The sequence below is a fragment of the Stenella coeruleoalba genome (genome assembly GCF_951394435.1).
Source record: "Stenella coeruleoalba genome assembly, chromosome: 8".
In the NCBI taxonomy this organism is placed as follows: Eukaryota; Metazoa; Chordata; class Mammalia; order Artiodactyla; family Delphinidae; genus Stenella; species Stenella coeruleoalba.
The window spans coordinates 78,646,355-78,674,108 of record NC_137154.1 but is presented as its reverse complement, the minus strand read 5'-3'; the positions used below and the strand labels follow the sequence as shown (position 1 = coordinate 78,674,108).

General features: G+C 33.8%; 1 protein-coding gene across 3 annotated transcripts; it reads left to right on the top strand.

The window, feature by feature from the left end:
• The first annotated feature begins 507 nt into the window (after positions 1 to 507).
• Positions 508 to 26,992, top strand: DCUN1D5 (defective in cullin neddylation 1 domain containing 5). Of its 3 annotated transcripts, XM_079930851.1 has the most exons (8): positions 508 to 896; positions 2,912 to 3,003; positions 8,134 to 8,204; positions 8,616 to 8,707; positions 22,136 to 22,244; positions 22,328 to 22,432; positions 24,159 to 24,261; positions 26,077 to 26,992. In XM_079930851.1, the coding sequence occupies exons 1-8, from the start codon at positions 811 to 813 to the stop codon at positions 26,130 to 26,132; spliced, it is 714 nt and encodes a 237-aa protein (XP_079786977.1). In that variant the 5' UTR covers positions 508 to 810; the 3' UTR covers positions 26,133 to 26,992. The 3 variants fall into 3 exon arrangements, with proteins under 3 accessions (XP_079786977.1, XP_079786978.1, XP_079786979.1); XM_079930852.1 differs by lacking the exon at positions 2,912 to 3,003; XM_079930853.1 differs by lacking the exons at positions 508 to 896; positions 2,912 to 3,003; positions 8,616 to 8,707 and having other exon boundaries at positions 8,141 to 8,204.
• Positions 26,993 to 27,754: the final 762 nt, after the last annotated feature.

Sequence of the window (27,754 nt, the reverse complement as noted above, 5' to 3'; positions counted from 1 at the left end):
AGCGATCACCTACTGTCTCGGAAAGGTGAGCTCTGTGAAACAGAAATGGTGGAGCTAAGTTTTAATAAGAGAAAAAGTAATAAGCAGAGATCAGGGACGACGGAGAAGTGGGGATGGGTAAGTGGGAGGCTGATCGATGGCCCATAAAGAAACATGTATTTAAGGGGTGGGAAACAACGTTAGGTTACCGCACGGAAGAGATCAGAAGTGAAACCTGGCTTACTTTACCAGGTTATTTTTAACGCCAACTGCAGAGTATTAGTGATTTCATAAGACCTTTTTGGGGGGTGACTTTCAGTATTAGCACAGGGTGGAAGCTTCGTGAGAAAGGTCTGGATACACTGGACAACCTAAGGTAGTCAAACGATCAATGTATTCCAATTTCCCCAACCGCGGAGTCCACACAGTGTAACCCAGCTGATCGGAAGGTAGCGGGGACCCTCCAAAGCCACGCCGTCTCTGCGCTTGCGTCACTTCCGGCCCTGGGCGATTCGCGTCCGGGTTGGAGTGAGCCTCTTGCTTTCCGAGTGTGTTACTGGTGGAGGTGCTACGCTGTCCGCGTTCTCTTCCCAGTGTGATCGAGCCGCAGTGCCTGCCGGCGAGGAGTATCCGCTGCCTCGAGCAGAGAAGGACGAGGAGGGGACCTGGGAGCGGGCAGCGGCCGGGCTGGGCCGCTCTGGGGCGGGCTGGCGACTCTGCTCCTTCGCTTGCTGCTGTCTCTGGGAACCGAGTGCCAGCACTGAGGAGTCTTCAGCTGACAGCAAGCCCCTTCCCCGGCTCCCCTGCCCGCCCTGCCGGGGAGGGCGGAAGATGCCGGTGAAGAAGAAGAGAAAATCTCCTGGGGTGGCAGCGGCAGTAGCGGAAGACGGAGGCCTCAAAAAGTGTAAAATCTCCAGGTACCACCTTCCCCTACCCTTCAGTCTTACCTCCTCTGCTGCAGGGCTAGAGAAGAAGGAGGCGGGCCGGGTCTCCGGGGCTCGGGCTGGGGAGAGGTGAACCCCCTCTGATAAACCTAGGTGGGAGGCGCGGAACCGCGCGAGTCTGCGCTCGGCTCCACCTCATGTTCGGTTTGTGTGCTCTGGCGCCAGCGAAGGGACTCGGAGAGTCGCCTCACGTTGAGCCTACGTGCCAGGGAGGGTGGAGAAACAGGAATGCGTACGCAAATTGCCCTCTTTCCCGTTACCCCCTACTCCCTTAATCCCTTCCCCCTCCTTCCTTCCAGACCTAGAAGTGAGTGCAGATCCGTGCAAGGGTCACTTCTAGAATTTCTTTGTAGAGTGTGAAGAAAGGAATAGAGCACGAGGAATTTTGATCTGACAACTGCCATGGGAATGGTAGAAAAAAAGCTCCTTATGCTGTAATTGCCCTCCAGATTTAGTATTTGGAGTGATCTAACCCGGACCATCCCAGTAGGAGCCCCATTTTCTGGAAGTATATAGCGCCTCCACCTGAGCCAAGTCCTTATGTGCGGAGTTGGAAAGGCCCTGCGTGCGTTTTGTTTTTCAGCCATCAGGATGCTGTTAGCTCTCAATATAAATATTAATAATTTGAGAGCTATTGTACTCTGTATCCTCTTGGAGAAAAAGAAAAGGCAGAGCTGTAGTTGTATAGCTCTTTGATCCCCTTGTAGCGTGTCATTAAGGCATTACAGCAACGTTGTATGCTGCAAAAAATCATTGCAATTTAGGTGTGAGAAGTGAGTTTTTAAAATTCCCTTTTCGGGTGTCTTGACTGTATTAGTGGTTGGCACTTAATGTAACAACTTCAGATGCCACCATTTAAAGTAGCCAGCATTATAAAGAAGAGATAATGATAGAACTATCCTTAAAAAGAGGTCTGCTTAAAATGTGAGGTAGGTGACTTCTTTAGTCTGCATTATCCTTTTTGTAATTGGTTGAATTTTTTTCCTCATTACTGTGTTTGGCAAAAGAGCCCAAGGGTATTTCTTGGACTATTACTGTGAAAGATACTGCTGTTTTCTTATACCTCTTGATAACTCATACTAGAATTTGACATAGTTACTCCATTAGCTCATATTTTTTTGAAACATGCAAATTAGTTTTTTGTCACATTAACTTGTAGTAATCTTAATTGTATAATGTATCAAAATTATTTAAATTAAGCACATTAAAACTGCTGAGCAGTCAGTATTATTAGAACTCAGGTGATACTTTGCTCTATCAACTTAAAATTTTAAATATGGCACCCTTATTTTATATTACATTATTCAGTTGCATAAGTTATAGCATTCCTAAGTCATTGTGGTAGTGTGGAACCTTGAGAAAAGGTTCTCTGTTCATTAAATCCTCAAGGCTTTGGCCCAATTATTTGAACTGGTATTATCTGTTAGGGTTTTTTTTTTTTTCTTTTTAATCTGTGGAATCTAATTATAGCCTTAACTCCTATATTATCTTTTGTCTTTAAAATATTGATTTAAGCTTGGTAGATGATAAATAAACAACTCTTAATATATAATATTATTCTGAAATATTGATTCACTGAGTATCAAAATATACTTTGTAAGATTTGTTTTCAAATTATACACATATGTAATTTCCATACAAATCAGCAGAAGAATCACTGTAAAGATTTATACCCAACTACCAGTCCTGGATTGAGACCATCAGGTTGAACTTCTGTGTGGTCTTTTGAAATCTGGGGGAAATAATTTTAGTGATATTTTTGGAATTTGATAGTGAGCAAAGTAGCATTTGGGTTTTGTTAGACAGAAATTTTTATATATAGATTACTGTTTCAAATTGCAAGTATTTAACAATTCCAATTTTTCCCTATAACACCAACTGTAAAAAAAAAATACTTTGGTTTGAATTGAAGTAGTTCATATTGAACTTAGCTTTTCACTAAAAGTTGAGACGTGTTAAAATTCTTAGGCATTTGTGTGTTTTCTAAGCTATTGCAGATCCCAACCCCCTGCTAGACTAATAAGTGGAGAGGAACATTTTTCAAGCAAGAAGTGCCTGGCTTGGTTTTATGAGTATGCAGGTAATGAAATTAATATAAGAAGATAACAGTCACATGCTTTAAAACGTTCTTTTGGTTTATTCATTTAACAAATTATTTATTGCAGGCCTGCTATGTGTTAGTCCTTTGTGCTGAGATCAGGGTCAAGACAGAGGATTATGGTTAGGCTAAGAATTTGTTGCCCTTTAAGGCTGATATTTCTTTAAATATATAATTCAGTATATGTTTAATGGGAGGAGTGAAACTCATTTACTGTTAGTAAAATTTGTAAACAGATTCTCTTATTGGTTTACATCCATTGGCTACAGTAGAGTTGGTATTCTGGAAAACACAAAGTATGTAATAAAACATTTTATATTTGTTTTTCTTTTCAGTTTTCTTTTGAAATTTTTCTGAACCATAAACTGACATTTTCTGAAACTCTTGGGAGACATAGTAAAAGATTTAAAACTCAGGTATATCATTACATGACAGATTTACCCTTTAATATAATTGCTATTTATTTAGCCATTCATTTCTACTGGAGATGCAATAATAAACAGACTGATATTAGTACAGTGTACTATATGCTATATTAGGAAGATGCACTGTGAGAGTTCATAGGAGAAATGTATGATCCAGCCTTGGAAGTTTCAGGGAAAGCTTCTTCAGGAAACTAATTTAAACTACAGTAAATCCTGTAAGTGGTGAATGAAAAACTCTAGGACTAGGGTGAAACTGTAGTTCAGAGGTAAAAGTCAAAGCCTGGGATGAGGCCAACGAGTTAAGCAAATATATGAAAAAGAACACTTGTTTTCCATTTATTATTAACTTCTTCATAAGCATATATGAAAAGAAATTTTTTTCCCCTTAGAATGATGTAGTTCTTTTGGAATTATTGATTTTAAAGTTTTTTTTTGTTTTTTTTTTTCTTTCCTCCCCTTTGTTTCATTTCTTTTACCTGCCTCCCTGGTTGGGTTTTTTGTTTTGTTTTGTTTTTCCCCTTTTATCACTATCATTCTCAGAGTGTTTGTTTAGAATAAAAGTGTATATGCAGTCATTGTCTTGTATTTATTGCTAATCAAGTTAAGGTCTCAAGAGTACTTCGAACTTAAGGTTAAGGTTTAGGCTAACTGTATGGAAAATAAGACCATTTTGGAGGACAGTAACTTCACTGTTGGGATCCACTGAGTGATCCCAAAAGTATAATTTAAAAATTGTTTAGTAACAGAACAGATTCTTTCTAGACCAGAAAAACTGCTATTACTGGCATCCCAAGACAACCACTAACCCAAATTAAATAGAGGGAATTCATTTTCTTTTGACCTCCATTTAAAATGTTGACCCAGTATTCAAAATGCCAGTTTTACCAGTAGGTATGATAATGATACAGAATCAAAAGGTCAGTTATCTTATTTTGTCTATAAAGGGTACTAGATACCATAAAATTAGTCAATTTTTTTTTTCTTTCATGCTTGCTTGTTTTACTTCTCGTAGGGACTTTCCTGGGTAGCATAATATTTGATTTAAACATTTATTTCCTATACAAGCATTTTTTTAATGGCCAGCAAAATAATTGCTATCTTTATTACAGAAATTGTGCTAATTATATAATTCTCCTATGACCATTCTGTTAAGTAGGTGGTGTTATCCTTATTTTCTAGACGAGAAAACTGAGGCTTAGATTAAGTGATTTGCCCAAGATCATACAGTGACAAGAATCTGGATTCAAACTCAGGTCATTCTGACCATAGAGCCTATGCTTTAACTACTACTGTCTTATTTTAAAATATGTACATGGCAGCTAGTTTTTCTTTTACAAAGAAAATATTAGTAAGTGTACTTTAGGTTAACTTATCTTCTGTCCTTCACTGAATGATGCATATTTATTGAGCACTTGTAGGTCAGGCACTGTGCTAAGTGCTGGGAATATAGTGGTAAACAAATTAGACAAGATCCCTGCCCTTGAGGGACTTGCCTTCCAGCAGGGAAGACAGACAGTAAATAAGTTAAGTAGGTAAGATAATTACAGATTGTGGGGGATTATAAAAGGAATAAATATGGTATGATTCAGGGATAGAAAGTAGAAAGTTGGGATGGACTTTCAAATAAGGTGAATAGGGAAGGTCTCTCTAGAGATTACTTTGGTCAGAGACCTAATTGATAAGGAGGTGCCAGTTGTTTGCCAAATAAACAGTAACTGGGATGTCCCTTTTTAAAATGGAGACAATAATTGTGCCTACTGAGATAATACATGTTAAGGAAGCTCTTATCGCTGTACCTGGTTAAATATAGTCAGAACCCAATAAGTGTCAGCTATTATTAAAAGAGTAATAGTATTGCAGCATCAGATTTACTGGTTGTATATTTTCACAATACTGTTCCAAAATTAACGGTATAGTTCCTAGGTAGTTTATGTTGAAGGTACTGTGTCATTTCATTGAGCAGATTTTTTTTTTTTTTTCTCCTGAGCATCTGCTATGGCCGGCATTGTTTTAGACCCTGCAGGTATACCTGGGAACATTTCCTTATGGTTATTAAAACATCAGAAAATTGATTTTTTTTTAAGTTTTAAAAATGTTTTACCACAAATCTTATTTATATATTATAGGTCATGTGTGATAAGCCTGATGATTTTGCCCTTTCATAACACCTCTCATCTTGAGTGCTATTTACATCAGCAAGGATTCAGTAATACATTGGGCCTGTTACTGAACAAAAGCATAGAAGGTGAAAAGGCACTTTTAAGGTCTTATAAAGAATCAGAAAAAAGGTGGGATAGAATGCATGATCCTAATAAGTAACCAGCTGGTAGAGTGAACTAAATCATTTTCATAGATTCTTAAGTTGAGTGGAAGCCTATTTTGTGCCTGAAAAAGTCAGTTAAATTCCACTCCAGAGGTTTTACCCTGGGAGTAGTTTTATTGAAGAGTTTGTTTCAATAAGTATAATTGATGTTATGCAATCTGGGGAAAAGAACATTAGTATAGACCTTGTTTTAGATTTAGATTTTTGCTATCATTATTTGCATTGCTTTGTGAAAGTCACTTTCACTTTGTGAAAGTCACTTTCACTTTGTGAAAGTTACAGAAGGGTCTTATATCTATCTTATATATCTCCATATAACATAATTTAACTTGATTCTTATCAAATTTTAATCACTAATCTCCCATTTTCTAGGGAGGCTATATTTTATGACAGTAACTGATATTTCTTGACATGACTTTCTCTTCTAACTACTAATGATGGCAGCTTTGAGGGCAAGTCTGCTTTCTTGTTGCATTAGAAAAGTGTAGAATATATTTCCATCATGCCTTAAGAAAAAAACTTTTCTTCCATTAAATTTTTTATCTGATTTTTACTTTCATCCAAACCACATATAAGGATTCATATTCAGTATTTTTTAACACCTTAATTGTATATGTGTGCTTTTAAAATTACATAATTAACACATTCTCATAAAAAACCCCTCCAAATATATATTAGGAAGTGAAAGTTTCCTGCAATTACCACCCCTTCACCTTTTAACACCTCACTGCATAACTAAGTGCAATGCTTATTTAAACTAGAAAATTTTTGAAAAGGTTTTGGTTTCAGACCATGTTGTGAACATCATCTTAGCAGCTTGGACCTTAACTGAGATAGTAAGAGTTTAACTGGTCACATATTGGATGGTCACATTCTTCTATGAAGAAAAACCATAGGACATTGGCTACATGTTGTGCTTGTGAACTAATGGTGGTGATATAAAATGCCACCTGAGCAGCCTTGGTCTAGTCTATGACTTACAAATCTGGAGTATTTTCAGTCCTTAAGAAAGGAAAACAAGTTTCTCTTAGCTACTTTAACAATAATATTTGAAGACTGTATTTTCTTTCAAAAACCAGGTGTGGTAAATATTTCTATCATATTTTATATTTTAAAATTTGTTTTACCTTCCTCATTATATTTCAGGTGTACAACATAATGATATATGTATATATCACAAAATGATCACCACCTGTCACTACACATAGTCACAAATTTTGTTTTCTTGTGATGAGAGTTTTATGATTCACTCTCTTAGCTACTTTCAAATATGCAAAACCGTATTATTAACTATAGTCATTCTGCTCTATGTTACATCCCCAGGACTTACTAAGTTTGGAAGTTTGTACCTTTTGACCACCTTCACCCATTTTGCCCACCCCTGCCTCTGGCAACCACCAGTCTGTTCTCTGTATTTGAATTTGGGGGAGAGGAAGGGGGTTGGTAGATTGCTTATACAAGTGAGCTCATATGGTGTTTGCCTTTCTCTGTCTGACTTGTTTCACTTAGCAAAATGCCCTCAAGGTCCATTCATGTTGTCACAAATTTGTTTTATCAAGTCAAAAAAGAGACCTAGCAATGATGTAATTACTATATGGGAATCTGATAACGTAAAAAATATGAGAATTGGTGTACTGACTTATATTTACTGTTACTAAGGAGAAAAATATAAGGAAAATGTCCTTAATTTTTGGACTAATAATAGACATAGCTAATTGAGGGATTAAGCATTTATTTCTACATTAAGATGACATAATGCTTATGCTTTACTGTCTGTTTTAGGACCAAGGAAAATATCTCATTCTGGAATCTGAATGTTGTAATTTCCTTACATCATTATTTTCATAATGTATCTTAAAACTAGTAAATTTTATTTGGGTATATTTCAGAAGGTTAATGAATGACCTTCTGTTTTAGTAAGAAACAGATACTCTCCTTTGTTTACTGTCTTGAATTGTGGGTTGGTACTGGCACAGTCTAGTAGAATAAGAAGCTCAAACCTTCTTGTGCTTCTTTGTTAATGCATTGTGAAAAATTTTCTTCAGAGGAGGTTCTCAGTAAACGTATTTTTAATGGATAGGTTCAAGCTATTGTACAAGCTAGCGATTGATACTAACGTTGCTTTGTTTTCTGTTTCCTTAATTATATTTTATAATGTGGTTTTCAAAGAGTATTTCAAAATTAAAAAATTTTTAATCTGGTGACAAGTATTTATACTTTATCAAAGGTATGCCAAAATTCAAATTCAGTTATTCACAAAAAATGTTATGGTGTATTCATAGATGCCTTTAACACAGTGACTTATGTTTTATGTTGATATTAAATTATAACAATAAAATATATAAATTATTTTTGTCTTTGAAGGTCCTGATGAAGTTGTAGGGCCAGAAGGAATGGAAAAATTTTGTGAAGACATTGGTGTTGAACCTGAAAATGTATGTTTTATTTCTAAGTAAAATGGAATACAAGTGGGGTATAGCATATTCATAAATTTCTAAAAATTGGAACACTTTAATCTTATCAGAAGATTTTGTTTCTTCATGAATATTGTAGATTTTCATTTAGGTTTTTTTAAATGTATTTAAATTGGGCACGTGTTCTCTTTCTTGATACAAATGTCATTTGTAATAGAGTAAGAGAGATTCTACCTTCAGAAATTGTTAGAACTTTTTGCTTTTAAGAAATTGGCCCATCTAAATTTCTTTACAGTTAATAATTCCAGAGATTGTACTCTTTAATAGTTAAAGGATGGAAATAGTTGTATAAAAATGCTCTCCATGATAAATATAGACATGATTATCTCTATGCTGACTTTTCCCCTATCCTTTATGTTCTGTTCTTTCCAGATTATTATGTTAGTTTTAGCGTGGAAATTGGAGGCTGAAAGCATGGGATTTTTTACCAAGGAAGAATGGTTAAAGGGGATGACTTCATTACAGTAAGAAATTTTTTTAAAAAACAAATTTGATGGCCTATTTGAAGATCTTAATTGATATTTTGTGCTTCGTAGTTTTTTGGGAGTAAGGTTTCACCTTAAATTAATCAAATTGGTTTGATCTAGAACAATCAGTTTAGGATTGACAAAATTTATATTATGGTCTTTGGCAAAATGAACTGTTACTCCAGTTTTCATATTCCCTAAGAAAGAACCTAAGAACAGTTCTATTAAAACTCATTGATTCTCTTGATGGGTGAATTAGAGATTCATGATCAAAGTTATTTACTCACGGGATGTTTGAGTGATAAGGGATTTCCTTCTCAGAATGTAGAATTCTACTACATGAGGAGTTTGTTCTTGGGCAGTCCTAAGCTCTGGGGCCTCCTCTCTCTTCAGTTTTACACTTGACTTAAAAAAGAAATTTGATATATAAAAAAAAGAATGTCTGTATGTGTATAACTGAGTCACTTTGCTGTACAGCAGAGATTGGCACAACATTGTAAATCAACTCTACTTCAATGCAAAAAAATTTAAAAAAAAGAAATTTGAAGAGAGTTACATGATACTTTTATTATTTCTTTTTTGCCAAATGAATCTCATGAATACAAAAGTAGAAATATTGTTTGGCTCCTGTGCAACCGTTAGCCATTTTATAGTTGTATACTTTCAGTTTAGGATGCTGCCTTGGGACGCTTTTATAAGTTATAAAATTGCTTCTTTATAAAAATAATTTGATTTTGGCTTTTCAGAGTAAAGTGTGCTTAGTTTCAGAGTCAGTTAGTAATTGTGTATTAATTTTATATTATGTCATGTTCCTGATGTTCATGCAGGAAGTTATTAATAGTCAACATTCTAAAATAGTTAGAGCAAGCATAAATTTATAATATTTTTGAGCCCCAAACTGGAGGTTAATTAGCCATGTGATTTCCTGTTGTGATTATGCTTTTATTAACACACTTAACTGTTCTTTACTCCTTGTTTGCCTATCCTTAAATTTCAAAATACTTGGTTATTTTTTTTAAGTGTATTTGTTCATATGAAACTTAAATATTTATATTTGGATTTTCAGTGTCTAATGTTTTGTAATTCTCCTTTTTAACCAGTATTAACATTTAGATATTTTGTGTGTGTGTGTATGTGTGTGTTTGTGTATATATATAAATATATATGTGTGTGTATGTATACACATACACATATGTATATGTATATATATTTGTTTAATGTAAAAATCTTTGCTCATATGAACCAAATCATAGTTCCTAGAATAGAACATAAAACCAACCCTCTCACTTTTATTACTTATAAGTGAGATGAGGAGTCTGAGACTCAGAGAGGTGAAGAAAATTTTTGCCAGAGTTTACATAGTTCTCAGTGGCAGAGCTAGGACGTAGAATTTAAATTTCCTGAATACCAGTCTACCATACTGTACTTCCTATTGCATCATCCCTTTATGTATATTCCTTTGTTACATTCTTTATAAAATAGACGGCCATTATTAACTTTTAAAATCATAGTATTTATAACCAAGACTGCCATTCATCTAGGTGTCATGACATGTCAAATTAAAATGTTGATTCTGAAATTCTTTGGGCTGTTTCTCACCATTCAATTAGCTTTATAGAGAAAGACAAAATATATAAGATTATGCAAAGAATATAAACTAATTTCATGTAGCTCAGTCTGTTTTATTAAAATTTATATCAGTTGTTGCATGGCTTGTCAATTGTAAGACATTTTATTTGGCATTACAACTGCTTTATGTACTATTCCTACTGCTTTTTTTGTCTATTGCTTTTTAAAATATCTCAGCTAACAATTGTTTGTGTATTTTTAAACCAAAAGTTTCTAATTATTTATGTTTTTGAATTACTTGATATAATATAAAGAGCCTCTGTATAACAGAAATATGTAAACACAAAGTGTTTCTAGTATTTACTTGTGAATAATTAGCATATAGCCTTGGGTATATGCTAGGGAAATTGATGAACCCATGAACATGTTGTTTATTAGCGTATCTTTCCAATAGGAAGTTCACAGGCTTTACAAAATAAAAGCAATATTTAGGACTTAAAATTGACCCAGAGGTTTCTGTTTCATTCATTTATTATCCCCTGCCCATCTGCTTAGAACTCTATAGTGTAGATCTTTAAAGCTACTAAAATTAGGCAAGCACTCTTGACTGGGAAAATATTTTTTTTTTTTACCCCCAATGATCTAGATTGCTTTGTTGAAGTACAGAGTATCTTCTCTTAATTGGCTTAATCTTATTACTCCCTGAATCTTCTTGTAAAGAACTTGCTAGGAATAAAATAGTTTAAAATGTAAACCAATAGAGACAAAAGAATCTATAAAACTTGTTTTTTTAAAAATGTATAGTTGTCTAGTATACTTGGTTTTATATAATCATTATAAAATGTAAAATTTCACAGACTTGATTCCTTTTATAGATTTTTCATATTTTTAGGATTTAATTTAATCTGGACATAGTTATTTGATGGTTCCTAAATCATCTTAATGTAGTTATCAATTATTTCAAATTAATGAATTTTAACACGTAGAAAACTTTAAGTAGAGCTCTGCTAAAGATAGAAACAGTCTGGTAGTTAAAATGTATATTATGGTCAAGAATAGGGGACTGTCATAATCATGGTTAATTATAATCTGTAACTGTATAATGCTTAACAGTTTTCAGAATACTTTTTTTTTTTTTACATTTATTTATTTTAAAGCTGTTATTCATACAGACTTTCCACAACTGAATTGTCCTTCTCTTTTGTGTGAAAGAATTTATGGGTATGAATTTGTATATAATTGGACTAGAATGGCCATTTTTTTAAGTTTCGGGGATGTAATTGCTGTATCCTTTCCAGATACTTTGCTCTATTTCATTTTCATCATTGTTTAATAATAATCAAATTTCCCTTCAAGTCAGATTTAATTTAGGAGATATTTAAACACCTATTTTATCTAAAGTACTGTGCCGCTTACTGATGATCACAATGAGGCATGGGACACAACTCTGTCCCTTAGTTACATTTCATTAGGGCGGGAAAGGCATTACTGCAGCCATACTGTAACCATAGGCATACTGTAACCATAAATCCAGGTGGGATGGGACAAGTACTAGAGTAAAAGTACCAAATACTATGAAAGCACAGCTGCTAAAGAGGTTAATTCCAGCTGAGTAGACGGGAAAGTCTTTACTGTAGGTGTGGCATTTGAACTGGACCTTGAAGAATGATTAGGATTTTGATGGTTGAGGGTATAGGAAAATGTTGTTTCAAGAAGAAATTGTGAGCAGAACCTTGAGAAAAGAAAACATATGTCTAGTTTGCTAGAATCAAAAGGTACATAAAGAAAATTGACAGAGTAGTTTTAAACTCCAGATAGTTGAGATAATGGCTACATTATGCAGGGCTTTGACTAATATGTTGAGAGAGTTCAAACCATATGTTTTAACTTGGGAAGCCATCAGAGATTTTTGAGCATAGGAATCATCAAAGATTTTGGGGATAGTTTTCAATAGAGGAGGTTTTTTTTTTTTTTTAGGTCATAGACTCTTTTGAGAACCTTAGAAAATCTGTGTACCTTATCCCCATTAAGATGCACATCTGTAGAGGCAAGATTCCAAGGATACTTGAAAATTTTATTCTGGCATACCTTACTGGAGCGGATAACTTTTCTCATATCTACTAGCTGAAAGTTTGTTGTTGGAGCATCTACCATGCTGTTAGAGAAAATTGTGGGCATATATCTTTGACAAGAGTATACTTGATTATGATAATGAAAAAAAGAGCCAAAAGGATAGCATCTGACAAGAATGGTAGTAACTAAGCTGTCTGCCAGTAGACTACAAGTTGTACACCTTCTGATCTCCATATTGAGCATTGTACTTTGAAGATTATAGGCTTAACTGGCTTCACTTTCTTTAGGAGAGAGGAATGGGGAACATTTATACAATTTTTTTGGTGGGAGTGGAAGAGTTGAATAGATTGGATGCTGTGGTGTCTGTGGTGTATGACTATCATTCACTTAGCATTTTGGGCCCAAGTACTAATTGCCATTGGCATTCTTCCCCTTTGCTCTCCCCCAGAGTCATCAAAACAATTTCAAAATGCCCCCGCTCCACATTTCCAAATACCCCCCAGAGATGGATTGATTGTATGGTTCGGATTGATACACCTGATTCAGAGAAAGTTCTAGTCTATGGCCATACCACTCTCAATGCGCCCAATCTCATCAGAGAAAGTTCTAAATCCATAACTTGGTGAATAAAATTCTTCCTGTTATACATCAGTGTGTCATGGCATTCTTACTGACTTAATGATTAAGGAAGATAACCTCACTTAGATCTAATATATAAATGAAAATTTTTTCTCATTTTAAAGGTCTTAAGTGAAGCAGAAATTCAGAAGCCTCTCTTGTTAATCAGATGTTTCACAATACTCAAGAAATTAATTCCTAAGCCTTTATGTTGAAATTTAAACCCATTTCACTGATTCTAACAGCAGTGACCTTGGAGATTGCTGTCATATTGTGCCAGTGTTCCCTAAAATCTGTGTGGTTTTATTTGATTGTTATTTTAAAAAGTGCTATTCTTACTTTCCATGCTACACTAGTTAAGTATGCATTTCTTTTTAGTTCAGGGGAAATAGTCTTTCTAAACTTGCCAAGTTAGGAGGTGTCAACATTATTAACTCTTGTGAGTCTATTTTGGGGCTAGATTAACTATAAGAATCGTGTTTAACTGCTTGGGCATGATTACTGGTTTTGCTGGGTCTGGTCACGGTCTTTATGATGTTGGTAATAGATACAGAAGTTCGTGCTCTTATTTTTTTCACTCTTCTCCAAGAAGAAAACATTAATTGTCAGTTCTATTAAATTATTTCTCAACTGAAAGATGTAGATAAGCGATTATAATGATAAGAAATAGTTTGGAGCGAGCCACCAATGTGAAGATGATTTTTCAGCCATTTGCCTCAAAAGGAGCCTGTCAAGCTAAGAACTGTGCTACGCATTTACTACCTGATTCTCATTTAATCTTACGGTTGTCTCTTACTGTTTTTGTGGTTTTAAAATGGGAAACAGATCGGTAAAGGTTAAGTAACTTGCCTAAAGCCACATGACTGGAAAGTGGAGAAATTGGAATTTTAACTGGTCTGTATTTGACTTGAAACTTCATTCTTTATCTCTGTCTTAAGCTTGTTGAGATCATATCCTAAGTAATATTGTCACTCTATGTACCTATGGAATGTAAAATATTTGGGAAGGATTGTAATCTCTTGGATTCTTATCTCCTTGAGAGACTTGTCAGTCACTACTTATACACTTTACAATTTTGTTTGAACTACAGTTTTCCACTAACCTTTCCCCAGGTAGGAATTTTGAAACTTCTTGTAATTAAATTAATATATCATCTACTTTGTGGTTTATTATTTAACATAATCTTGTTAAATAATACTTTTATTTAACAAATAATTTTGGAGTGCTTCTATATGCCAGGCCCCATGTTAATATGCCACGAGGATGATTTTCAAACTCTGGTGGTAGTGAGAGATAACTTTTGAAAGTAGGGAGGTATCCTTTAACTTGTTTGCCTTCCTGAATCGCAAGTCTGTTAAGATTCTGCATGAGATTTTGTGTGAAAATGTGAGTCACATCACTAAAAAAAATGTGAAAAGCACTGCTTCAGGAAGCTACAAAGATTTACAGAAAATGAGGCCCCTACCTAAAATAGATCATGATGGGGAAGGGAGTACATGTAACTAGCTACTTTAGTACTAGTACCTTCTGAACATTTTCAGTTGATAACTGGAGATATTGAAGACTTCATTTCCTAATTTTCAGACAGCTTAATAGTAGCATATAATCTGAGAATTTGTTTCTTTTCTGTATTCTTCTAGTAGAAGTTAACTGCATTTTCAACTTTCATTAAAACTTTTTCATATAATGAAGAATTTTTGTACTAATAGAAGCCATTTATTGAAATAGTAAGTAATAAATTTCTAATAAATGATAAGAATAAATTTTTCTTGTTTCTGCATGAAACATTTTGTGCACTCATTCATATGCAAGGAACTAGGCCCCAGACAAATTAGATGATTAACTTATCCAAATTTTGATTTTTGTTTCTGGCAGTTATGGCATCCTAAATGTGCAAACAAACCATTTCCCATATTAAACAGTTAAATGTCGGATAAATTATTAAAGCATCTTTTAAAAAAACACACCTGGACTTGAATGTAAATTAAGGAAAATAATCAGAGGCCAGAATTTATAAGAGATGGTGATTCCATAGGGATCTACGGAGCTGGCATTTACCCTGAGGATACCTACCTATTCTTAGTCACCTAGGATCTTGCCGTTTATCTGTGCATGTTGGGAACTGGAGACAAATTGCAACAAGAATCAGATCAAAACCTCCTATATTTAGTCATTGAGGCCAAACCTACCCAATAGATGGAGACTTGATTGCTTGGGCTTGGTTCTGCATATACAGTTGGAGGCAGAGGGCTTCTGGTTGAGAGAATTCCTAATTAAAAGCTCTTTGTGGGGAGTTCCCCAGTGGCCTAATGGTTAGGATTCCGGTCTTTCACTGCTGTGGCCCGGGTTCAGTCCCTGGTGGGGAACTGAGAACCCACAAGCCGCATGGCACGGCTCTTCGTCAGATTTAGGCACAATCCAGAAACGTATTTTGGAATTGTCCCAGGTAATCAGTACTCCCATGTGTTTCATGGAAGCAATTCTTCTGTACAGGAAAGCATTTTAAACAGAAGCCTCAATTTCTGCAGAAAAAATTTCAGTGATCATTAACAATCAGAAATCACTGAACAAGTTGTGAAACAGATCTTAAACTTTAAAATAAGACTTTAAGGCTAGTATTTTGAATAATTATAGTCTCAGTATAAAATAACTACATTTAATGTGTTTTAAAAGAAAAAAGAGGAATGGTCTCAGATGATCAGATTTCAGATAATTACATTTCTAAAAGTGAAATATATAAAAGATTTAAAACTCAATAGGTGAGCTGCAAAGGAGATAGATGTAAATAAAATAGGAATCAGTGACCTACAATATCTGAGGAAAATAGGAAAGAGGTTAAGAGCTATAGTGGATAAATTTTTTTTTTTTACTGTTAAGTTTTGAGAGTTTTCTCTATATTCTAGATTTAATTCCTTCATTGAATATGTGGTTTGCAAATATTTTCTCCCCCTCTGTAGCTTGTGTTTTCATTCTCTTCAAAGGAATTCTGCAGAGCAAAAGTTTTAAATTTTGATGATGTCCAGTTTATCAGTTTTTCCTTTTTATGTGTTTTTGGTGTCAAGTCTTAAGAATTCTTTGCCTAGCTCTAGATCCCGAGAATTTTTTCTTACATTTTTTCTAGAAGGTTTATATTTTTACATTTTACTTTTAAATCAGTAATCCATTTTGAGTTGATTTCTTTAAAAAGTATGAGACTTAGATTTTGGTTTATTTCTTTACCTGTGGATGTCCACTTGCACCAGTACCATTTGTTGAAAAATCTCTTTCTCCTATTGAATTGCTTTACACTTCTGTCAAAAATCATTTGGGCATATTTGTGTGGTCTTTTTCTAGGTTCTCTGTTCTGTTGATCTTCTTCCACTACCGCACAGTGTGGATTACTTTAGCTACATACTAAGTCTTGAAGTCAGGTAGACTGATTTCATCTTTTTTCAAATTTTTTTTAAGCTACTACAGTTTCTTTGCTTTTCCAAAAATTTTAGAATAATCTTCTATATTTACAAAAAAATCTTACTGAGGTTCTTGTTAAACTGAATGTGAATTTCAGAATAATTACATCTTTACTTTTTTGACTCTTTCAATTGGTGGAAGATAGGTATGTCTCCATTTATTTAAGTGTTTGGTTTCTTTCATCAGTCTTGTGTCAAACATATGTCCTGTACATGTTTTGTAAGAATTAAACCTAAATATTTCATCTTTATTTTGACCACTGTAAGTAGTATTGTATGTTTAATTTTAGCATCCACATGCTCATTATTAATATATAGAAATATAATTGATTTTTGTATGTCCTGTGACCTTGCTGAACTCACTTATTCTAAGATTCTTTTGTGTGTATTCCTTGTGTTTTCCACAGACAGTCATGTCATATGATTATGACATGAAATAGGGACAGTTGTATTTTTTTTTCTGGTCTGTATGCCCTTTATTTCCTTTCCTTGAAATATTGCATTGGCTAGAACTTCTGTGTTGAATAAGTGTGGTGAGTGCAGACATCCTTTTTTGGCTCCCCATGATGAGGTAAACACGTCAGTCTTTCACCATTAAGTACTTTTTCTGGTAGGTTGTTTGTAGGTGCTCTTTATCAAGTTGAGGGAGTTCTCCTCTATTTCTGTTTTTCTGTGAGTTTTAACATGAATAGATATTATGTATTTTAAATATTTTTTCTGCGTTAAATCATATAATCATGTAATTTTTCTTTTTTTAGCCTATGAATGTGATTACATTGATTTTTGAGTACTGAATCAATCTTGCATACCTGTAATAAATCCCACTTGATCATGGTTTATAATTATTTTTATATACTTCTTAATTCTACTTGCTAATATTTTATTATGGCTTCATGAGGGATATTGGCCTGTAATTTTATTTTCTTTCTTTTTCTTATTTATTGAGGTACAATTGACATATATAACATTATATTAGTTTCAGGTGTATAACGTAATGATTCAGTATTTGTATATATTGCAAAATGATCACCACAATAAGTCTAGTTAACATCCATCAGTATACATAGCTATAAATTTTTTTTTTCTTGTGATGATTTTTTTTAAATACTGTCTTTTTCTGGTTTTGCTGTTAAGGTGATACTGGCTTTATAAAATGAATTGGGAAGTTTTTCCTTATAGTTTATGTTTTGAAGGAGGCTGTAGAATTGGTCTTCAAAGATTGGTGGAATTCTCCAGTGAAACCACCTGAACCTGTAGATGTCTTTTATAGATGTTTTTAACTTTTGAATTCAATTTATTAATAATTTAATAGTTACATACTCAAATAGTTAAAATTTTGAGTGTTGTATTTTTTTTTCTTTTTAAGGAATTGGTCCATTTCATCTTAAGTTGTCAAATTTATATCCTTTTGATATCTGCAGGTCTGTAATGATATCCTTTGTTTCATCCCTGATGTTGGTAATCTTTGTCTTCTCTTTTTTCTTTGTCATTCTTGCTAGAGACTTGTCAATTTTATTGATCTTTTCCAAAGAATCACATCTTTGTTTCATTGATTTTTTTCTCTAGAAAAGATTCCAAAGGTAGGAGCTTAGATTATTGATTGAGACTTTTTCTCTTTTCTGATGTTTGTATTTAGTGCTGTAAATTTCCCTGTCAGCACTGCTTTGTGTCTCACAAAATTTGACATGTTTTTTCATTTTCATTCAGTTCAGTATATTTTTTGGTTTCCGTTGAGACTTGCTCTCACCCATGGATTATTTAGGAGTTGGCTGTTTAGTTTCTAAGTGTTATTTCTAGTTGGGTTTCATTGTGGTCAGAGGACATATTCTGTGTGATTTCAATTCTTTTATATCTGTCAAGGTTTGTTTATGGCTCAGGATTGAAAAGAATAAGTATTTTGTTGCCATTAAATAGAATGTTCTATTAATGTCAATTAGATCCTGTTGATTGATGGTGCTGTTGAATGCTTCTATATGTCTACTGATGTTCTGTGTAGTTGTTCTCTCAATTGCTGAGAGAGAGGTGTGGAAATCTGTAACTGTAATTGTGAATTTGTTTATTTCCCCTTTCAGTTCTATAAGTTTTTGTCTCATATTTTGCAGCTCCATTGTCTGGTGCATACATTTAGGATTGTTATGTCTTGGTGGATTGACCTTTTGTCATTATGTAATGTTCCTCTCTATTCTGTTAATTTCTTTGCTCTGAAGTCTACATTAGCTGATATTAGTGTAGACACCCCTCTTTTCTTTTGGTTGTTTCTACAATATATCTTTTTCCATTCTTTTACTTTCAATCTGCCTGTATTATGTTTGAAGTCAGTTTCTTCTAAATAGCAGAGTTAGGTTTTTTTTTTTTTTTTTTTTTTACCTACTCTGTCAATCTCTCTCTTATAATTGTTATATTTAGGCTACTTATATTTAATTTAATTATTGATATATTAGGGTTTAAGTCTGCCCTGTATTTTATAATTCAAAAAGTTCCATTTGGTTCTTTTATATATTTCTTTCCTTAGACTTTGTATTTCTTTGCTGGTAGTGTCTATCTTTTCATTTGTTTTAATTTGTTCATGATTGCTTTTTGAAGCATTTTTATAATAGCTGCTTTAAAATCTGTGTCAAGTAATTCTAAACATCTCTATCATTTCAGTGTTTGCATCTATTGATTGTCTTTTTCCTTTCTATTTGAGATCTTGGTTTTGCTGTGGCAAGCAATTATTTTTTCTTCTCTATTGAAACCTGTAAGATTTGAATATTACATTATGAAACTCTGGATCTTATTTAAGCCTTCTGTTTTAGCTAGCTTCCTCTCATACCACTTAAGCAGGAAAAGTGAGGGCCACTACCTTATTACTTCCAGCCTATAGAAATCAAAGTTCCTCACTCTGCATCTGTTGACATCCGAGGAGGGAAGTCCTTATTACTGTTAGCAGACATGAGAGTTTTAGGTCCCGCTAGGCCTCCAATGATACTTTCTTGTTCCCCAAAAAGTCTCTACTGACACTACTAGGGTGGTGGCCTTGTTCCTGCAGTGATGGTGAAAGCCCTGACTCTTTATAAATCCTCCTCTGACATTACCTCAGGTCAGAGGAGGATTGGCTGCTTTTTACTAACTGGTGGGAGTGGAATTTCATGTTCCCCATGTGGTTTCCACTACTGACACTGCAGAATTTGAGAGGGCAAACTCCTTATACTCTGGTGAGGGTAGACCATTCAGGTCCCCATTCAGTCTTTGCTGGCGTTACTGGGGTTTGAGCCAGTTTTTTCTTTGGTGTTTGACGGGAGAAGAGTGTTTCTAATGTTTTCTGTCTTGTTAGGCTGCTTACTTTTGACTAGTGGGAGAGCAGGCTTTTTGTTTGTTTGTTTTGTTTGTTTGTTTGTCTGCCCTCATTGGCATTTCCGTTTTTCTGACTCCTTCATCTCCAAGTCTGAGATAGACAAGGCAAAAAGAAAACCCAGGGAACATACTACTGTATTGTTTCTCAGATTCTTTCAGAGTCTTCTTATGTTTGTTTTATATATAATGTCTAGGGCTTTTAGTTGAATTAGCAGGAGAGATAGGGAAGAGAACGTTTACTTCATCTTCCTAAAAGTAGAAGTTATTTCTTGTATCTATTTTTTTAAAAAGCAAACCTTCTGCCCTCCTTCACTATTCCACTTTAGAGCTCTTTTCTCTGCTCCATTTTAGAACCAGACTCTTTGAAAGCAGTTGTCTATGCTTATTTTCTCCAGTTTCTCTCTTCTCGATCTTTCTTTTAAACCTATTCTAGCAAAACTTTTATCCCTGCGACTCCTCTGAAACCACTCTTGTTAATGCTTCATTTACAAGTGAATAATCAAATCAATAATACTTACAAAACTGTGGCTGAAGCTAAAATTGTACTTAGAGGGAGGTCTATAGTGTTAAATGTTATATTAAAAGAGAAGAAAAGCCTGAAACCAAATGAACTGGTATCTAATTTAAGAAGTTAGAAAAAGGATTAACCCAAAGAAAGCAGAAGAGATAAAAAGATGTCCAGACCTTACTAAAATAGAAAAAAGATACAATTGAGAGAATTAAATTATGGCAAGGTGATTAAGAAAAGCAAAGAAAAGGCAAAAATATATAAATATAATAATCATATTAGAAAATATTATGAATATTTTAATTGGCATATTTAAATAAAATTATATATGAAATAAATGATCAGAAAAGTGTATAAATGACCAAAACTGATTCAAAAAGACATAGAAAATCTGAATGGTCTGATAGCCATTTAAAATGCTGATTTAGTAATTAAAAGGTTTTCCTTCCCTCAATGAAAAGGCCCAGGTGGATTTTCAGTTGCTGAGTTTGGACAAATCCTAATTCCAGTGTTCAGTGAACTTTTTCAGAAAACAGAAGAAAGGGTACTATTTCTCATTTTTTTTTGTTTTTGAAGCTTATGGTATAAGCTTGTTATAGAACTACAAAAGAGAGTGTGAAAGAATAAAATTTACAAGCCAGTCTCACTTATGAACATAGCAAGATATCTAGCAGTGTATAAAATAGGTAACATGACCAAGTTTGGCTTATTCTAAGAATGCAAGAGTTAAGTAACACTAGACATTTACACATTAATAAAACAATAAGTTACTACACATCACAATTTTGATTTAGAATAGTGAAAGTCTTGGTTAAAGCTGAGAATGCTAGGTGTCTACGTCATGAGTACTAAAATTCAGTTTTGAGTGGAATACAGTTGGTCACAGTAGATGGTACAACTAATTTGATCAGAGGGAGTCAGATGATCTCAGAGAGCGCAAACTGTGAGTTAGGTTTTGATGAGTAATATTTTGTCAAAATGTTAGAAGGAACAGCATATCAAGTAGATAAAATAATGTGTGCTAAAGCATAGCTGTGACATTTGGGAATAGTAAGTGAAATTATAACTAGAGCACAGTTATATTTTAAGGATATTGGGCCCTGGCAGGAGATGAGACTGGAGATTTGTGCCAATTGTGAAAGGCTTTGTCTGCCTTGCTTCTTCCTAAGTAGGGGAATATATCAACCCAGGGGGAGTCAGAAAGCCAGTAAATATTTTTGGACATTCCATCTCTTTAGCTTCTTATACTTCATGTCTAGTCTTTAGAAATAACACGTATTACTTGTTTGCATTCTTTTGTATATGTGCCTTATGTGAAGTTAGGTGCTATCACTGATTTACTTTGATTTTTTGTTTACTAAAAATGTAGGAATCTGAGTTTATGACTGAATCACTAATGTATTTCCTCTGAGTTATATACTAAACTTGTAAAAGCAATCATGGCTAATCTCTTTCACCAAGCTGGTGCCTAAGAACTTCCCAGTGAAATTTGTATCAGACGCCTGATTAATTTTATTTGTTCTGTCATCTTAACTTTATTTGTGGTAAAAGCACATTTTAGTACATCTCTTTTTATCAAATATTTGTGATTTTATTCGAGTTTTTGATGGAGTTGTGTTTTTTTTTAAAGAAAAGTTATTGGAGTGAACTTTCATTGATTGCCAGATTGTCTTTTATCATCTTTCCTTTTTGTATTGCATTGGTAGATACAAGGCAATAGTTTGTTATTCTAAATTTGTGAATCAGAGAATTTTAAACCTAAATTAACTTCATAAATGTGCTCAGTTTTTTCTTTAATGCATTCCTTCTAACCCCTAAAGATGCTTTTATTTAATTTTCTTAATTATGTAATATGTTTGATTTTTTTAATTTAAGGTGTGACTGCACAGAAAAGTTACAGAACAAATTTGACTTTTTGCGCTCACAGTTGAATGATATTTCTTCATTTAAGAATATCTACAGATATGCCTTTGATTTTGCAAGGGTAGGTGGAATTTCCATGTTTTCAATTTTAATATTTTTTTAATCTTGAAACCACACTTAGGGAAACTTTTACCTTTATTTTAGGATAAAGATCAGAGAAGCCTTGATATTGATACAGCTAAGTCTATGTTAGCTCTTCTCCTTGGGAGGACATGGCCACTGTTTTCAGTATTTTACCAGTACCTGGAGGTATGTATGTGTTTTTATTTTTAAAATAATATTTTAAAACTTAAGCTGATTGAAAATATTCCTTTAATTGAAGAAAAACAAGTAGATTTTTTAATACTGTGCTTTTTAAAAATTCTGCTTAAGTGTTTGAAAATTTGTTAAAATGTGTATGTATCCGCTGTCATTTTTAGACATGAGTTCATGTTCATTAACATATTCTGTACATAAGTTCATTTTTATTCCCTGCCTTGCAACCCCCCACAAAAAAAAAAGATAAAAAAGAAACCTTCAGAAAATATATTTTAGCACAGACATCCTTCATGTAAAATTAGTTTCTTGGGATTTTTGCAGGAGAGAATATATGCTAGTGCACAAATCTCAAGCTTTCTAAATCAGGTTTCTCTCTGTTATACAGGGTATTAGGCTGAAAAAATCAATATAAGAGAACCAATTTTAGTATTAAAACGTAGGTTCAATCTAAAGAATTAGAATAAACTTTATGTACACAAATATGAGGATGTACTTAAATATAGTGATTACTGAGAAATGTATGCTGAATTTATGAAGAAAGTATTCTTTTAGGTTTATCATAGCACCTTCTGTATGTGGTGGTTTGAAGAAGATACTGTCCTTTTTTTCATTGCTTTCTTTAGTTTCCTATCTGTTTTTGTGCTTCTTTCTATTTTATTTTGTTTATTTCATTTTATTTCATTTCATTTCATTTTTTTGTATACTTCTCACTTCTCACTGTTTCTTGAATACAGATGCTTTTTCTTCGAAAATAATTTCTCATAAAGCTGGTTGTTTATCATAACAAGTTCCCCAGATTAGTTTCATTTAAAACTTGTGATAATAGACAGTGGTATAAGAAGGTCTTATGTGAATGGGTTTGTGCACACTTAAATCTTTAAGCCTAATAAAGTAGATTGGTTGATGGATGTTATCAATCTTCCTCATATTAGTAGTTTTGGGGCAACGATAAGTATAACTCTGTAAAAATATTCCCCTCTAAAAGTAGCTGAGAGAAGTAAATATTTTCAAATGCTTGTTATGTGGAGGGTGTTTGACATACATTATCTTTTTAAATCTTTATAACACCATTTTGAATTATGTTTTATCTCCACTTAGCCAATGAATAACTTTCCCAAGGTCACTCAGGTAGCAGAAGTGAGATTTGAACCCAAGTCTGTACCCTTTCCATTGCCTCCAAAGATGCCAACTTCAAAATGTGCTAAACAGTAAATCTTACGTAAAGAAATGATTTAGTGAGAAGCAGTAGGAGGGAATTTACTGTGTTGGGAAACATTGTATAGCTTGATCTCATTGGTGATTACACAAGCATATACATTGGTAAAAGTTTATTGAGTTTTACCCTTACTATTAGTGCCCTTGACACTCATGTTATTCCTCAAGAATGAAAGAAGGGGACTTCCCTGGCAGTCTAGCGGATAAGATCCATGCTTCCACTGCAGGGGTTGGATCCCTAGTGGGGGAACTAAGATCCCGCATGCCGTGCCCCGCCCCCCCCAAAAATTAAAGAATGAAAGAAAAATAAAGGGAAAAATAAATTTGATGAAGTTGACATCTAAATGACCCTGAGGATTCTCTTAGAAACACAAATAATTAAAAGAGGAATAAATGTTTTAGGAAAGACTAAATCACAAAAAGGTTATAACTGTGTTTATTGAAGTCAAGTCCTAATAAATAGTGCTTGTTCTGTAATCCAAAAATTATATCATTTCTACAGCAATCAAAGTATCGCGTTATGAACAAAGATCAGTGGTACAATGTGTTAGAATTCAGCAGAACAGTCCATGCCGATCTTAGTAACTATGATGAAGATGGTGCTTGTAAGTATAATGTTTTCCTATGAAAGTAAAATTCTTAAAACTATTAAATGAGAACGTGGATTTGTGTAGCATTACCATAAAGGATTTAAACTTCCTAACAATTTCTTATTTAATTGTGTGAGAAGTGTGGAGGAGGCAGGTGTAGAAGGTACAGAACTTAGATTGAGCAACATTATAAAATCTGTGCTGGTAAATGAAATATTTTTGGTTACTTGGTAGCTAAATTTAGAATATAATTTCTGCAGCTGGAAGCTAAAATTCTGCTTTATTCCTGCCTTTCCTGGCATTTTCCTATGAAAGAAAAGTAAAGTCATGATTTTAAAAATAGGAAAGAAAAACCTCAGCTACAATAGCAGAAGCTTTAAAATTAATATCATAATAGCCATTCACCATATGGCAAATGATGTCAAAGTAACTTCCCTCAGGAATTATTGAGTAAACAGGAAATGAAATATTTACAATTTTTTAATCCTTCAAATTAAAATATCTGTCCATCCCCTTCAGTGGAAAATCCAGAATGCCATAAAATAGAACTTTGAAGTAATGATAAATTATTTAGATAAGCCAAACGAATTCTCACGATAAATTAAGTTTTTATTTCCCACCATCAGTTTGGTTGCATATGTTGTTTTAATGTTGTGAAGGGTTACATAGAAAAGATACATTCCTATAAATGTAAACTGAAATTATGGACTTATTTTTTTGACACTGAAGAAACAAAATACTGAAGAAGGGATAACTTTATTTCTTTCTATATATATTGTGTCTTCCCCCTGCAAAATAGTATAAAATTTAATATTTTTAGAAATAATACCTTACAGCAGTAAACTGGCAGCCCAAGGACTATGTCTGGCCTGCAAATGTGTATTTTCATGTGCATTTGAGTCAACATTATAACTGAGACATTTTGTATAAAAATAAAAGCTTCTGGATTTGCTTGAAAAGTTAGAAAATCTGACAAAACTGTTCCTGTGTTCTTTTATAGGAATTAGGCTGGAACCAAGTAGTGGCTTATGTTGGACTTGCATTCTGGTGTGTTGGTCCACAGTATGCCAACAACTAGGTTGCTTTTCAGTTGCCATTTATTATTATGCTGGTCTGCTGTTTTTCTTACAGTAGAGAAATATGTCTATCGAAAGCAAGAGGAAAAGTGAGACCACCAGAGGGTTGTGTGCTTTAAGAAGAATAGGGCAAGCATATTTCTTTGTGGCAATGAGTTTCCTACATTTACAAAAAATAAACAGTGAGCTTATTTAAACTACCTATCTGACTTTTGTAAGTAAATGAATTTGAACCCCCTGCGTTATAAAAATATCTTTTACAATAGTTCTTAAGTCAGGTATTTGTTAGGTACTTGCTTTGTGTTCAGATTTATACTAGGTCCTATTACTGGAACAATATATAAGTCTCTAATATGGCCACACCTTCAATAAACTGTTACAAACTTCTTGCTGAGGTAACAGAAATAGTACGTTAAACACTTTTCAGATTGTTTAATAATTAAATGGCAGAAAGCTGTGGGCAGTTAGAAAAAGAGAGAGGTTAATAATGACTTAGTATTGGAGAGTTCATGAAACAAATCTTGAGAAGCAGGTTTCTACAAATATCTATTGTGGAAAGTCCCTTACGTCAAAAGAAAAAAGAAAAAAGGCTAAGAAAGCACTCATTAAGTAGAATAGGGAGGCTGAAAGGAAACCACCTGGAGAAGGGAAGGGTCAGTTCCCTATCATCACCACAGAGTTTGTGGGGCGTTTGTTTTATAGTTGGAGAGGTGTGTTCCCTGAACTCTAATAACATTGCTCCTTTTATTTCTAGGGCCTGTTCTTCTTGATGAATTTGTCGAGTGGCAGAAAGTTCGTCAGACGTCATAGCAAGAACTATTGTGAAGAAAATGCAAACCTTTAGATCCTTACGTGTGTACAAGCTAATGAGACGAGGAAAAAAAAGAAAAAACCAAAGGGGTGCATTTTGACTCATATGAAAGACTTCTCATAGTACTTTTTTTTCCTTTTTTTTAAAGGAAGTTTTCTTGTTACATGTTATGGGCATTGAGCCACACCTCTTCCGAGACTGAATATTGAAGTTTTTGTTTTGAGTTATGTTTATAACATTTATTTCAGAACAATAAAGATTCAGATTTGTGACAAAGGCCTTAAAGTGAAGATGTCCCTTGAGTGTCAGAGTGGTATTTATTTTTGTAAATTTTAATTCTTGAATTTTAGAGGTCTGTCATACCGGGAGTTTGTGGAATTTTAAAGATTTTAAACAATCTTAATATTTGGCAGTGTAGTCTGCTGATGGTATAGCTCATTATATTCATTTCTGCACAATTAGAAAGAATATTTATTGGCCTTGACTTCTGGGGTAATGATTTTCTGATGCAGCTAATAAAATACATTTCTGGATATTGGAAGTGCTCCAGCTTTCAGCTGTGGTTTTCTGTGAAAGCTGCCAACATACTGTGCACATACTCTATCTGCACAGTTTAGAATTGGAAAGATTATGTCTAGTTATTTTTTTTCCTAACCATTAAACAGTATTGTCAATAAGCATAAATCAGCATTGCATGTATATTCTTAATGTGAATTTTAAGTTTTCTGTATTCTATAAGTTTAAAAATTTCATTTATATTTGAAAGAGCAAGGTTCATATATTAATGGTTTCAAAATCAGACAGCCTTATGAGAGAAATTAAGACTAGTATTGAAGCTGTGTCATCATCATTATTGTTGTTGTTAGTGGCATATATATATGATCTTTTTTAACTGTCATTTTGTGATTTGGGGAGTTTTGTTGAGGGCACCCCTCCTCCATCTCTTTTTTGGTCATAAGGGAACCTTAGCTCTGATGTTGTGGACTTAGTTAAAATATATATTGGAAAAAATATATAATAGAATAAGGACTTATGGGAGAACTCTGGGTGTAATTGTGCCCAACTCAAGGGTGCCATTTACATTGGTACAATTACATTGCTAATTATCATATTTCTGACTTGGCAATAAAGTATCTTGAGGACAGGACAGCCTTTTTTCTAATTCACACGAAAGGCATCTTTTGGACTAGCAGCAGGGCTGTTTGTACATTCCTTTTCAAACCATCCAATGTCCCAGTGATATGAAAACCTTGTTCACATTTACAGCCAAGTCACAACCTCCGTAACATTCCTAGTTTCATTGTATGAGTGGAGAAAAGTAAATAAGTTACTTTTCCATAATAAGGACATTTCTATTGGGATTTAAGGTAAAGGTTGATTTTTGATGGTGAGTTTATTTAATGAGTGATTACAGAAGTGAATATTTATGGGAGAATAGCATTTTAAAGATTTTTATTTTGCTTTTTGGTTAATGGGCTGGGAGAAAATGATTGCTGTTTTACTTCTTAATGAAATCACTTTGTACAACTTTGTAAAACACTGGTATAATATGGAAAACAATTTTTCCCTTAAATGTCTGATAGTTAAGGTTAATTTTCCTGGAATACTTGTGCTAAGTATT

Excerpts from the sequence above, each read along its gene's own strand:
- DCUN1D5 (XM_079930851.1), top strand. The coding sequence starts at position 811 with ATGCCGGTGAAGAAGAAGAGAAAATCTCCTGGGGTGGCAGCGGCAGTA. Across the intron at positions 8,205-8,615 it reads TTGGTGTTGAACCTGAAAAT|ATTATTATGTTAGTTTTAGC; the intron begins GTATGTTTTATT and ends TGTTCTTTCCAG. Across the intron at positions 8,708-22,135 it reads AAGGGGATGACTTCATTACA|GTGTGACTGCACAGAAAAGT; the intron begins GTAAGAAATTTT and ends TTTTAATTTAAG.